The sequence below is a fragment of the Pagrus major genome, chromosome 11 (genome assembly GCF_040436345.1).
Source record: "Pagrus major chromosome 11, Pma_NU_1.0".
Taxonomy (NCBI): domain Eukaryota; kingdom Metazoa; phylum Chordata; class Actinopteri; order Spariformes; family Sparidae; genus Pagrus; species Pagrus major.
In genome coordinates this window covers 21070073-21085526 of record NC_133225.1, presented here as the reverse complement: position 1 = coordinate 21085526, position 15454 = coordinate 21070073, and the positions used below count along the sequence as shown (strand labels likewise).

The window sequence follows — 15454 nt, the reverse complement described above, 5'->3', positions numbered from 1 at the left end:
ATGTGTTTCTGAACCTGATTGAGTCTGAATGACAGAGATTGTAACTGTCAGTCAGTTATGCGGTTTTTGAAGTACACTCAATTCACATTTCAGCCTCTGACACTTGTCAAAAGCAACTTCCAGTGAGTTAGAAGGTAAAGTTTTATGAAGTGCTCAGGGACAGTTTGAAAGTGGCTGTTTCATGGATCAAAACCATAAACCTGTGCTGACAGAATATTATCTTTAACCTCTAGGTTACCCCAGACAAAAAGTTGCTTTAAGGCATCTGCCATAAACAGCACACAGTCTGCACAGTTTGTGCTATACAGTGCCCTGTGAACCACCCAGTGTGCAGGTAATTAATCTCACTTCTAAAGACTCGCCCTAACCTCTCATGTTGGCTCAGCCGAGTGGGAGCACCCCCGGAGCTGGGAGGAGTTCAGTGTCTTGCACAAGGACGCGAGCGCAGGGCAGATGCTTGCTGACACAGGGGCTTGAACGTGGGCTGTCTTGTGATCTGGCTCCTTTGAGAACGGACAGTTTGGTGTTTTCGTGTTTACAGCTTGATTGCTGAGACAAACGTTGCTCTCGGTAGAAGTGTCCTTGAGCAAGACTCCACACTTTACTGGAAGATAGTCAAGATAACGGTGTCAGCTGAACAGCGTACATGTAAAAAAAGAAAAAGAAGAAGAAACTGACAAACTCATTACATTCACGTCATGAATATCTCTCACTTCTCTCTTTCTTTGTCTCTTTAGTCATGTCTTCTTAATTAAAGAGTATGTATTACTACTTGGTGGTGGCTCTGTGCTGCACTACACATATCAATGAAAGAAATGGTGTGTGTGTGTGTGGGGGGGGTGCCAGGCGTCCCCAGTCCCTCTGTGTAGCTTGGGGGATTAATGGCAATTTGACTAAAACAAAGAGACGGTGCCTGGAATATCATTGGGTGCCTGTGTGTAATTACAAGGCAATGCGATAAGCAAATAACGACAAGATCAGGCGATTAAGAAGGGAAAAAAAGAAAGAAAAGAAAAGACTCCCCTGCTAATTAAGGGGTGTGAGAAGATGCTGGTTGTGAGATGGGAAGGTTGAAGGGTTTGGGGGATGTGACACTTTGCTTCCAGTAGTGGCACCGACACATTACCTGTCTTCTATGTGTGTGTCAGGAGCAATGAGGCGTTGTGAAGAGTGCAGCAGAGTGGCCTGGTGTGCTTATCAAAAGTCTTGTGCTGTCATTGTGAGCAGGACCATCACCTTTTCACTGCAAGAGGCTCAGGCTACAAGGATCCTTTAATTTATAGGTTGGCAGAACTGAAAATGATTTTGGATCTGGGTGTGTGAAAACCAGTATAAAGGTCAGCAAAAGTACATAGTACATACAGTACATAACAAACATTTCTTCTTCCTTTTTTTGCAGAGTGCCAAGCCGTTCTGCGTGAAGACCCCAACCTTCCCTGCGCAGTCGGGGCCTCGGCGCTCCAGCCAGGTCAAAGATCAGCCCCACCCCACCCCTCCCTGCCCCCCCTTTCCCTACCGGAGCCAAGATGGCAACCATCGGTGCCCCTCGCCTCTCCTTGCCACTCCTGTTGCCTGTCACCACTCTGCTGCTATCACTGCTGCTCACCGGCTCCCACGCCTTATGTAAGTATTAAGACATTGACTAACCATGCTACTGCTGATAAATGTCCTATGTAAAGCCCTTTAGAGGCAGAGAAGGGCCAGTTAAATTCCCCCTCCAGTCAGAAATATTTTTGTCTTCTTGCCTTTCAGTTGAGTGTTTGAGCTTCACTGTGTAGAATGGTATATGTGCAGAGTTTGACACTAGATGGCTGATTTCACATTCGTTGCTGAAAGTGTAAATGTTCTCTGTGCTCATTGAAAATCTGATTTTAAGAGGCTGGCCTGTGAGCATGATTTTTGACATCACAAATAGTTTGGAAGCCAATTGTGGTCTAATATTAAGCAAACATAAGTATGATATGGAAACTTAAAGCCTCCAGTGTACATACACTGAGAATTGACTTTACAGTGAAGTAAGAGACATCTTGTATCCAGCATTTAAAAATGTGAAATGAAAAAAAAAAAATAGCATATTCATATATTCTGGTATTTTTAATGAAGGAGAAAGAATAGTGTCTGCAGAAAACCCTATCAGATTACACCTTAACACTTGTGTAGAGGGGATCTTTAGCTTTGGTGAACATTTCCTTCCTTTCATAGAAGATACCTTAGCTGCTTCCTGCTACTGTCCTTTTCAGTTCGCGTTTGGTGAGCCTGTAAAGGCATGTTTACTATCTTAAACTGTGGACATCTTATCTTGGAAAGGCTGTCTTCATCTCAAAAGGCCTGTTGTTTGTAGACTGCCTCTGCCTCTGCTTCTGCTTCAGCCACAGCAAATAAGAATTTAGCTGCAATGTTGAGAGTTCAGTTTGACTTGTAAGAGTAAGTGCCATTCTTATATCTGCGTTTGTCTTTGAAATTATACTAAAGATGATTTAGCATGTAAGGCCTCAGTCATTTTGCTCAAAGAGGCAATGACATGTAGCTGTTGGTGGACATGTTCTCTGTTGAAAAGATTTAACATGTGATATTGCGAAATATTTACCATTTAGAAAAGATTCCTGTCTGTAAATTGTCCTCCTAACTTCCCGTGTTAGAAACAGAGGAACGTCAGTATAGTCTCTTATCCCACCCTGTCAACTCCTGCTTAGGATTTGTTCCGCACCATTTCCCCGTTAAGATGGGCTTAGAGCAGCATTAAGGAGACGAAAACAAAGAGGAGGCTCTGTAGAGAAATAGAACAAGAGTGATGGTGAGGTGGTGAGGCTCCCCCTTGGGTTTCATTGTTTGTAAATCCTGTGTGTTATTGTGCGAGTGTGTGTGTGGGTAAGTGTGTTGGTGAGTATGGTGAAGAAATATATATGTATGGCGTGGTGAATGTGGGTCCGTCTGTCGATCATCATGAGCATGTGCATTGGAGTGTGTCAGCGACAAGTTTATGCTTGTTGGCATGCGTGCGTATTTACCGACCGTACACCCGCACTGCATGCAACATGTGTGTGATGCGCGTGAAAAATTGCCCTCATTGTTTTTGTTTATGTGTTGTGTGTGTCTGAGGTAAGGCAGGGCTGCTGATTGGACTCAATCTCACCCCGCTAAGAAAAAAGAAAAAAGGAATCCCTTTAAGAAAAAAGGACGTTTGGGGTGAAAAATAAAATATTAACTAGTTCTAGTTTAGGCTTCTTTAAATAGCTGTTGAATAACAAAACAAGTTTGCAACAAAGGGATGTGAATACATATGCCTCAAATTAGCTTTATTCAGGTGAAAATGAACAGCAAAACTAGATGAAGTCTGCAGAAACCTGATGAAATGAGATCCAACGAAGAAACTGAGAGCAAAAGAATAAAAATACATCTTAAAATGGCACTTTGAATATCAACAGATTCAGCCAATGTGACATTTCAGGCTTACTGTTCAACAGTCTAGGTGCCACGACAGAAATTTTGAGGAAGTTAAGACAGTTTCTGTCTATCTAAGGTAATTTGCAAGATAAATTGGGTTCTTTAAATTGCATATTCTCTCTGTCCGTCTTCTGGCTCGTCTCTTTCTGACATTCAGTGAGTGTGTTCTCAGCAGTTCAAGATAACATGAGGAGGACTTGATTTTTCTCATGTTGCAACAGAGCTGTCTACTCTTGATTGCATGGTGGTTTGAGTGTCTGGCAGCATAATTCGAGTATCTTTCAGCCCAGTTGGCTGAAAACATGTAAAAATTGCACTCAGACAGATGTCAAACAGATGTCTTTGTTCTCCTCCTTTTTGCCTTGTCTGCCTCACTGACAGCAAGGCCGAACACTTATCTTCAGAATGAAACAAACGCAAAGATGGACGTGCACCTCCTTTTAACATGTTGTACATCAACACTATGACGAACACTATGTCAGCACTAGTTTTTCTCCTCCACTTGAACTTATTTTCAACCGGTTTGCTCACTCAGGTTTAAATAACATTCAGTGCAGTTTGCTTCATCTTTGATGGAGATTAGCTTTCCCCCCCTTACGCTCACACACACTTGTAAATGCACTAACAGCAGGGCTCGCTCCCCATCTGTCAGTATCTGCCAGTCTTTGTCTGCTCTGCCTGTGGATATGATCGCTGTTTTTGTCAAGCTCTCTCACTCTGTCTCATTGTCTCTTGCTCATGTTCACACATTTGTTTTTTTCCTTGTCCTCCTCCCTCCCAGCCACACACACACACACACACACACACACACACGCAAGTCAGGCACACTCTCACTCTTTTTTCTCATCTCTTTTTTGGGGCCACACAGCGTCAGCCCACCATTATGTCTGGAAATATATGCGCTCACCCACAGACTGCCTTCTTTGGCTCTCTATGATTTTCTTTTACACACACACACACACACACACACACACACACACACAGCCCAGTGGTGCAGTTGTCCAATTATAATCACTCCCACCTGGTGGACTGAGAGGATTGTGGGGGACACCAACCCCCACCTCATATCAACACTTTGTCCCTCTTCTCTCTCCCTCTCTCTCTCACACACACACACACACACACACACACACCCGCACAGTGGATGCCACCCTTTTGCAAAAACGGCCCAGCTGAAAGCATGATGTCATCCCTTCCTCTCACATCCCTCCCTCTCTCTGCCCTCCATCCCTTTTCATTTACACTCATAAATCATAGTGAGAAGGAGACATTTTTAATCAAAAGAGAAAGAAAGATGGCTCAATAAATCCAGCCACCCCCAACCATGATAACGCAGGGATCCCTGTTTGCGTGTGTCTGCATTTGTCTGCATGTTTGCATGTGATTTGTATGCAGGCGCATGCATATGTGTGTTTGTGTGCGTAATATTTTAATGTGTGTGTCACCTGAGCTTTGTCATATGTGACTGTAGCATATTGAGCGAGTAGATGTAAAATATTTGTTGTAGCACAACTATAAAACTAGATGGCAGTGTCATGCTTTACCTTTATAAATAAAAGCCAAAGTAATTGTGTGAACATGGGTTATTCATATATATTTTTTATTATTTGTTTGGACCTTTTAGTGCAACGGCCTGTCTTCCAAGAGGTCATAAATAATAATTCAATAATAAATAATTCAATGCCATGTTGACACCCAGTCAACACATACAAGATAAATATTACAATAAATATTTAGGCAACCCAATTTAATTGTCGTATACTCAGACTGATACACACCCAGTGACAATACAATAATAAGAATTGATTTGCAAGCAACAGTAAAGATAGACCAAACCAGCAAGCTATCACCATGCTGTACGTGTGCATGCATGTTTTTTTTTTTGCTCCAGAACATTGGCAAGCAATCAAATATTTCCTTTATTTTTTAAACGAAGCACTGTCAAAGTTATTTTCCTTTTTCTATAATTGAATGTTGACTTACAATAGCAATTGTTTGAAAGTGGAAATCAAGTCAACTATTAATAGAATTTATGCAAAACTGCAACCCCGGGTGCTTTTTAGTCGTGATTAAAGGGGAAAAAAGCATCAAAACAAAGACCCAACACCACTGATCGTTGTAAGTGTAAAATATATAAACCAGTAAATCAGACAGTAATGGGTAAAAGAACTGAATCAAACAGCATTTCAAAAGGTTTTTTTTTTCATTCTCTTGCTCCAACCATAAAACAGTTGAGCTTCTGACATTGTCAGGGAAGCTGATAACATCTTTCTTTAGTGAATATTGAATGTGTAGATAATTAGTTAAGTTATTAGTCTCATGAAGACCATCTTTTTATATTAGTTTTCTTTGATTTATGAGCTGCCACCACCACCAGACACTATGATATTTGGTGGCCCTTCATAATAACCTGAACAAACGTCTGCACCGACAGCGCTGCACTATTAACATTTACCATTATGACAAGTCCCTTAGTTTTGTCATTGGGTATTCAAAGTTGGTTATAAGAATCACATTGGCATAGGGAATTCTTTCCTTTCAGTTGTGTTCTGTTTTTGTCCTTTGGGAGTTGAGAAAGGTGCAACAAGAAGCAGGATTTTCTTTTTTTGTGTGGCGGAAAAGAGAGGCTGATGTTCCCCTTGATGCCTGATGTTTTAATAGTCCTAAGTTAATATTTTCTTCACTGAAGGGACAAGAGAAAATGCCATTCTTTTCTGATTTATTGCAATGTCTTCACTTTTCTCAAGTCAAGTGACTCTTGGGATCTTGCAATATTTGTTTGTATTTCGGTTTGTGTTTTTGGACCGGGAGACAGGGTTATTTGTCAGCATTTTTTCTGTCCTTTCACCTCCTCCTCGCTTCCTCATTCTTCTTTCTTTTGGCCTTTTAGAGTCCTCAACAGCAGCTTTCTTGGCAAAGTACTCCTAATAGTAATTGGCCAGAACTTGCTGTGATGGGGTGAGGGTGTTCAATTATTTATATTCCTTTGAAGCTGCCAATTTGAAAAAAATGAAGCCCCTTAGTGGAGCCGTTATTTTCTTGTTCTTGTTCCCTACATCTCAGTCTCTCTGCTTCTCTCTCCTTGTTTCTCTCTGCTGCTCTCTGCTTTTCCTTCTCCCTCCATCAGTCCTTATCTTTTCCACTCAAATTATGTTTGAGCCAACACTGTCAAATTAATTCTGTCAAATTCAATTTTATGTGCGCCCTGCTGTTGCATGCTTGGCCCCATGCTTTATCCTGTTTTTCTCTGAAATGAGAAGAAAACAAGTAAATTTTTAATTGAGTTGCAGGAATGAATCCCTGCCTCGAGTAGCCTGTTGGCGCCGTCTACATTCTGAGGGCTGTTGTAGGTTGAATTCCCAGAGCTATACGCTTACAAATGTTAGAGGGAAAAGTTTGATTTAGCCGTGCAAGAAACTGTCTATCCTTGTTTATTAGGGTCCTTCAGAAAAACTTCAAGTTTTACATTCTTGCAAAGTCCAAAGTGTTTTCCAGCCAATGTGGAAATAGGCATGTTTTTGCTGGCAGTTTGTGGAATTTGCCACTGCTGAAGCCAAAAACCAAGAAGGCTTTCATGCCGGACATGTGTGCTAATATTTGCTATACAAGACAGCTGAAAAAAACCCCTTTCTAGCCCCATTGCACTGATTTACAGTGTTAAAAGAACAATCAATCAACACTGCGGCCCTAACCCATATGGCTGATTACCACAGGTCACAGGACAGCATACTTGCCCATCCACTATCAAATTGGTGCTGTCGTAGAAGGAAGATGAAACGTTGTGGCATTATTATCAAGAACAAATCCAGTCAGTGTAATTTATTTGATTGAAATGTACCTCTCAAAGCACAGTTTTGGTCAGAACAATAGATCAAATAGCTGTCCTCCATCCTTGCAGCCACAGCGTGGGTGATGCTTATTTCTCCTCAATTTTGCCTTCATCTCTCTTTTTCAGTCTCTTCTCAGGAACACGCTCCACTAATTTCAGAGATGTTATATATACTCAGTTTGACAGAACAATACGAGTGATTGAAGTGCGTGAATAGTGATATCCCTTTCTAGCAGAAAGAAACTTAACATATCACCAAGGTGGCTTTTAAAAAATTGCGTCCTTTGTTGAGCAAGTTTAGACCTTCAAAGGTTTTTGACTCCCCCCAAACAAGAATATTCCTCAATGCCTGTTTTTCAAACCCTCTTTCTCAGACTGCACAGGCAGTGACTTTGCCTTGTATATGGCTTTACTTGGATTGAGTATAGAGAAAGACACAATGATTGTTTTTTTCAATGGAGAGAGAGAAGATTGTTTTGTCCATTGTCTTGATACTCTTGCCCTTTGTTGTGATCGGACCTATAACACCTTTGGCAATTGGAGGTGTCCTCTTCATTTAATGAAACAACAAGTGTCAATTTCCTCAAGTGAGTCTCTAAATGACACAAAATTGTTCCCATTTCACCTCCTCTGTGTCTGTTCTATGGCCATTTTAAAATCAGACACACACTTAAGCTTAATTTCCCCCCTTTCTCTCTGAGGAATCGAGCCTATTTATTTCCAGTGGGCAGAAGCATACTTAGTGTCTTTCACTTTTTTCCTTAGCCTTCAACAACGGTTTCAATGGGACCAATTTGTGCATATTACGAGTGTGCCACTCTTTTTAGAAATGCAGCATCGCTGTGACAGCAGTGTGGTCGGGCAAAGTTTTTCACCTCTGGGTACTAACACTCCAGAACTTATTTTATTCTGGGTTCCCACATCCTGCCACAAGTCCCTCATGGACTGCAAAGCCTGAGCCCTGCCAGTTTGTTTGGAGTGCAGTCGACATAGATGGCACGCTGTATGATGCAATGAGGAAGGGTTTGTACAAAAACATCACATCTTCACTCACTGCATGCACTGCTGAGCCTTGAAATCTGTTGTTCTTAAAACAAGTGACTACATTTCATTATGAAGTGACATAATTTAATTTCTTGGCAGTGGAAAATAATAGCTTTGAGAATTGTCTTGAAAGATGATATAAGGCTTTTAATTAAAGCATTTCTTTTGTCAAGATATTGTCACTTACTACATAAAACATGTAAAATTATCCTGCCTTTTTCATCAAATTGTTGAAAGAGGAATATGAATTTTGAGGTTACAAGATGGACAATTCTCCGCTGTGGGAACTGGGTGTACAGTCAAGGCAGCACGAACTGGCTTTGTGAATCACTACGTCGACAACTGCTTGGCACCCCAGGTGCCCCAAGAGCAAATCCCAATTAGCCTTTCTTCCTTATATTTTAATTGGAAAAGCAACTGTTTCATTAACCCTTAAGCTTGCACAGCCAAGGTAAGGGTTAGGCAGGAATGGAGCCTGACCCCAACGTGCCCTGTGGAATATGGCTGCAGCTGAGATTAACTGAGACAGTCATTTTTTTATCCTGAGTGGCATAGCATGCACGTCTATTTTAAGCACACATTTACACAGTTTCATTCACACCTCACCAGCACAATCACAGAATTACATGCTTTTCCCTTCAGCGTCACTATTATAAGTTAATTGTACTGCTCAACAGCACCTAGGAAACACATTAATACAGCTGCCGCTAGGTTTAGATGATGTCTCATGGTAATGTGGTGCCCTCTGTGTTGAAAGACTGAAAAACTTGTTAACTCTGTCCTTCAAGATCCCCTTCATCCTCTAAATTGGCTCGTATGGATGCCACCAAGTTGTCCGTCTTTACTTGCAAACAGACTGACCAACTTTCTGCCTGTCCTTTCTCCTATTTTCTTGTTTGGTTCAAGTCTTTTTTGCAGCAGTCTGCCGGTCTTTGTTGGCAGTGATTGCGTGCGAAAACCTCCAGACAAGACAAAGCAAGACGGGTTTCGAGTAAAGGCTCGGTTACCATAGTGATGGCGCTTGCCTAGTCAGCCTGTGAGAATTGGTCCTGATTGATGGGACTTGGTTGTTTAGGCCTGGAGGGTGCATGATGTGTGCAAGTGTGAAAGAGAGAGTACGTGTGTCTGTCTGTCTGTTTGTGTGTTTGTGTATTTGCTGTCTAGTGAATCCCCTTGAATGCACATTTGGCTGAATCAATCTTTCATCTCTACGTCTATCCCTGCATCCATATACCTATACCTGTGTGTGTGTGTGTGTGTGTGTGTGTGTGTGTGTGTGTGTGTGTGTGTGTGTGTGTTTGTGTGTGTGTGTGTGTGTGTGTGTGTGTGTATAAAGGCTGGTAGGGTTTTAAGTCAGGTCCAGGTAAGGTAGCTCTAGCATCATGGCATCTTGCTGAGTCTTTTGAAGACTGGAAACTACTAAATCTCTACACCTCATAGGTCCACGCAACTGTAGTTCAACAGCAACATCTCACTTCTAGTCCACATGAGCTGGTTCATTACTGCTAAACAGTGACAGCACCTTAGAAAGTTTACAAATGCCTCAAAGTAAATCAAATGTACATGGGGAGGAAATGTCCAAAGTTCCAGTGCCAAATTGCTCCACCCTCTAGGCCTGTTTTTGTTTTTCCTAAGTAGTTGGTCTTGACAGTGCCTGAGTGTGTGTCATGTGTATGCTGTTTGGATAATACGAAAATTAAGTTTAATGTCAGGCAGGATCAGCTTCAGTAAACTCCCTCTTTAAATCAGTGACATGCAGTCGTTCGTATTGCTCTCATCCACGTAGTAAACGCACCAGAAAAGACATAAGAATGTCTGTTGGTACATTTAGCCAGCAGAGTGTCTGTTGAGATAAAGTGGCGTTGAGTGGGATGAAAATATGTGGAATAAGTTACACGCTTTTAACTTATTGCTTATATCCAGAGCAACTGCGGGTGCAACAGTAAAAAACTGTTAAAATTGATGTCATTCCTATCTACATCGTCACCCTGATAATACCCTTGTCGCAGAGTGGAAGGAGAGAGTGGAATTACTTTGCTTGTAGTAAGACCTCTGATAGTACCAAAAGGTCTCTATGTGCTCTGAAAGATACCTATTTGTAGCAAGATGGGTAATATGTGCCCTTTTCCCAATTCTCTGCCTTTCTCGCAAATCACTGAATGGCAGTGCGTCATTTTGTCTCCCACTTTGCTAATTCAGCGGATAATGGCTCCTATTTATGACCCAGGAAGCTTTTCTCCATCAATTACTGTATTAGTCATATAGCCAGTCCCCTCCCACCTCTTACACCCCCCCCCCCTACAAAGCGACAACAGTAAAGTACTGTAAATGGAGCCGTCTCATATTCACATGCCCACCTCCCACTCTCCGCCACTTTATAATCACAGTGCTGTTGGATTCTGTCTTATCAGGCCCAACAGAGGTAGCGGCCAGTAGCAGGTGGTGGCTGTATTAGCTAAACAAGCGTCTGTGTGCACAGTGTGAGGTTTATTTTTCCCTGCTCACGTTTGCGTGGCTCTGGTTCTATTCTCGGGGCCTTGTGAAGATAGCCGGGCCCCCATTGCTGGTTATTTTAGCTCAGGCCATGTCCCCCTGCCAGGCAGATAAAGACGGGTCTTGTGTGCTTATCTGGGGAGTGCTGTACCTCGGTCTCTCTGAGGGACGCTTGGGGAATAGAGAGAGACTTTGGTGGAGGGGACAAACAGCGACTGCGGGTGCAATGTCCTTTCAATGTCATCTCTGGTAACACACACCGTTTGGTGGGGACTTTTATATAAGGTACCTTACAGCAAAAGGAACGTGTACATTTTTGGAATAGGTGGCACTGTTAGGAATCAAACCTCAAAATCTCTGAGTAACATAGGTAGGACGTTCGAAAGTCAGTTATTGATTAATCAGCCAATTATTTTTAACAATTAATCGTTTAGTCTATAAAATGTCCAAAAATTGTGATAAAAGGCTCATTACAATTTCCCAGACCCCAATGTGAGATCTTCAAAATGCTTTTGTTGTCCAGCCAACGGTCCAAAACCTCTTCATTTGCTATCAGAAATGACAAAGACAAGCAGCAGATCTTTATATTTAAGAAGCTGGAACCAGCAAATGTTTGACATTTTTGCATGAAAAATGACTAGACTAGGTCTGAGGAATAAATAAATAATATATCGTTCTTGCAATATGGGACTATATATTGTTTTTAGATTTTGGATATTTTATCGTGTTATAGCGGGGCAAGTGTTGTAGCTTCCTGGTTTTAAAGGCTGTGTTGATTGATGATATAATTTTCTGAACTTACCAGACTGGTAACAACTTGTTCTAATACTTGCCACTGATGGTTATTTATCAAAAACCTCATTCTGTTATTGTTTTGTGAAAGTGCCAATTGTCATCCCAACAATATCGATATCTATCAAAAATGTGTATTCTTTGATTTTTTTTGCCTATTCTGAGCACTTACGAAATGCTTTTGAGGAGAATTCAAAATGTCAAAGACATATATTGTCACCACAAAATTGTGACACCGCTAGTCACAAAGTACCACACCAAATTTTTAGGACAAAACCACTACTGGATTTGAATAAAGGGGGTATTTTCATCTTCTCTATAGACAAGTTAGTTTGAGGTGATTTTACGTATAATATGAATATGTTTCAACCAGTGTGTGTCAACTTCTTCTCTTCATAATGTAGATACCGAATCCAGTCAGTGCATGAAATAGTGTGATTAAGCTTTTCTGCTGATAATGGTGTGGTCGATTCCATCACTCATTTTGGGGAATTTTTTTTTAAGCAGTTTAAGCACCGACACCACTCAACCTTTTCTACCCTGCAATTACTGACTGCGTGGCAAGGTTGGAAATCTGAAAAAAGAAAGGCTCGAAGTCAACGGTAACTGGCAGCAGAAGCCCAGAGGCACACAGTTGAGGAAAATTGAAAAAAAGGTTAATTGCGCTCATCAGAGTTCACATAATCACACACCGCATACCTGTAGTAATGGCATTATAGTAGACATTCATGGCCCACAGCCACAGTCTCTACCCTTTACCCAGTTCGGGTTGATGGGAAGTTAAATAATGTTGATGATGTTCAAACAATGTTAAGCGCACTACCTGAAGAGTCTCAAGACAAGTAGGCAGTGCACATATATGGGCATGAGAGAAAGAGACGGCAGAGCTGAAAATGAAACCAGTCTACACTTTATTTGGTACTTGTGTCATATAATTATGTGTAATTTTGTGGCTCGCAGTAATGTTTGTATGGAACTTCACTTTTAGAAACACGTCTGTCTGAATAGTGACGTCCAGAGATTAACAAGAGACAGCAGGCACATATGAACGCTGGCCATTGTCAGAGGCATGTCTACGATATGAAAGGGTTATGTATCTCAGTCACTTATTGTCCGTCCTTTAGCTGACCAGCCCCCCAGTTTCTGAACTTCAAACACAAAGGTCATGCCAATCTCATCTTTTCATTTATTAGTTTAACAAAGGAAAAACTACAAATAATAAGAAGAGCAAGGGAGAAAAGTTGGAAAAAGTTCCTCTTTTGATGAAATATTCCCCTCTGTCTGTCCTGCCGTCCCTCTTCACATCATGTCTTCTAGTCCCTGGACATCCTGTCACCTCCTCTCTTCTCCCCTTCCTGCCTCTCTTTACCGCTGACCTCACCACCTCCTCCTGCACTCCTCTTCCTGTCAACCCCTACTGTGTCATTCCTTTTCATTTCAATGCGTTTTCCTCCTAGCTCCCTAGCTTTCCTCAAACCTTCCCGAGGTAACGTTGAAAACCATATACAGCACATTATGAGAAAATCCTGCATCTGTCAGGAGTTAAATTCAGACTGACATGCGGGCAGGCACATTGATTGTACATCTCTCTCATCCTGTGAAGCCCGAGAAAAAGGAGAGGGAGAAAGCGACTGGGTGAAAATGTCGAATGGTTCAGGGAAAACTAATCAAAGAGCGCTGGCCTTCAGCAGAACCACTGCCACTGGCCTGCTCTGTGTAAATCCCTCTTCTGTCTCGACAGAGGGCACATTGTAAGGGGAGGTCAAATGCAGAGGAGCTGTGTTGTGTAGTATCAGAATGGAAACTGAGAGTGTAAAATGCCAAAAGGGATCATTGTATGCACCAGACAAATAAAGCCTCCTTGAAGCTTGAGAAAAGCTGCCCTGCTCATATCATTCCACATCCTTCATATAGTATATATGTTAACTGTGAAATATATGATAGATAGTGATTTATTTCAGCCTTGCTGAGGGTATTTTTTCTTTTTTTTTCTTTTAAAATTCATGTGCTAATGATGCATTTTGAAACACGTGTAAAAGGTGAGGGACACGTCTTCAGCTAATACTCCATTTCGGCCTTTTCCCAGAGAATTTGGACGATCAAAAGTTCTTATGTTGAGATTTTTTTTCATGCAACATTTAAAGCAACATCATATAACTTTTTTTTTACCTTAAAATAACAGCTTCATTACGTGTGACACTTTATTACAGACCCAGGATTGTTAAAATAACGTCCCATACTAACTAAGATATAACTGCAATGTCTCCCACTGTAAATGTTGTTTACATTATAGATATAATCAATCAATGAGATTCTTTGTGATTTTGAGGTACCAACAGACGATTGTCGTCTGAAAACATTATACATTTTGTTATGAAACCTTTCCAAAACGTCGGGGAATGTGACTTCACCGGGATTATTTCAACAGATTAGATTAAGTAGATTCAGATTTAAATAGATATTTTCTGAAGGATGCAACAATCAATAAACTTTCATTTGAACATCAGACGGCCGGGAATCAATATTTCACACATTAACATGATTGCTAGCAAATCAGCCCTTTAATACCTCTCATAAAAGTGGAAGAGTTTCGTCGTTGCCCTTTGGCTGATTTACTTAGCTCAGTGTGTTGTCTGTCAACATCCGACATTCAGTATGATGTTTTATCATACATGGCAATTTTTATTCACATATGCCATGACGTTACAGTAGCACTTTGATTCAGATGTCTGAAGATACTGTGTAATTACACCTTTAATCTCAGTTTCCATCATGCGCTGCCTCCTGATCATATTCCCCAAGTTACCTGAGAAAACGTGCACAATAGAAGACAATAATCAAGATGAGAGTATCTCTTCTCCTTTGTAGGTGAGCAACTCTCTAGTCTGAAAAAGAGGAAACATGGTATCACAGCAGCAATAGTTTTTAATTGAAAGCACTTTATCTTCATTTGACCATGGACAGCATAATGAACAGATACTGTATGCTTTCTATCAGCCATTATCTTGCTTTCACAGACATCTGAGCTTGTAAAATCAAGGTTAAGTGTGTCTCACACTGGCACACACTTGTAAACAGGACAGGGACATAATAAGAAATTGAAAAAAACTGCTTTTGAGATTAACTAGCCACCAACTCTAACTAAGCCAGTTTGTGTGTCTTGGTGTAATATTTGCATCAGAAATATTTAGGTTGTTAGTTGGAGGCTGTGAGATTAACTTTGCATGTGATGCCTCTGCTGTCCTGAAGCAGTACACTCACCCTGCTTCCCTTCCTTTCCCTTGTCCTACACTATTCCTCTTTGCCTCGTTCTCTCTAAAATACCCGCCCGCTCTCTCTCTTTACCCGATAATGAATGCAGGAACTCTCCTTCATATGTGTTTAGCAGTGCCTGGAGACTGGTGTCGGCCCGTGGTCCCTTAATTATTAATTTGACGTTATGCGCTGGCCGTTTGATCATCCCCACATATCTGTATGATTCAGATTTAACGAGTTCCCCAGGACTCTTTCTCCTTCTCTCTCTCTCTCTCTCTCTCTCTCTCTCTCTCTCTCTCTCTCTGTGTCTCTCTCTCTCTTTCTTTCTCTCTCCCTTTTTCTATCGTGCTTGTTGTTTCAAACCTACTGCAAGCAAGGCACGAGTGAAAAAAACAGCACGAAACAACCAAAATGACTAACTTTTGATGGACGTTTTAATCAAAGGGTCTCAGCTCTATGAGGGCATAACATTTTAGTGCATGTGGTCCAAGTGAGAATTTAACCACTGATTGTGGCTTTGTCAGTGCTATTCTTTGTTAAACAGGAAAATGAGTCACGCATTTGAACACAGTTAAATTTAAAGAGAATTTCCCCATT

At 41.3% G+C, this 15454-nt stretch overlaps 1 protein-coding gene across 1 annotated transcript in view; it reads left to right on the top strand.

The window, feature by feature from the left end:
• Positions 1-15454, top strand: part of ptprsa (protein tyrosine phosphatase receptor type Sa) — a 188339-nt gene that overhangs the window by 54106 nt on the left and 118779 nt on the right. The window contains exon 3 of the mRNA XM_073476466.1: positions 1445-1623. Coding sequence (XP_073332567.1) covers positions 1445-1623 — 179 coding nt within the window. The remainder of the gene's footprint in view (positions 1-1444; positions 1624-15454) is intronic.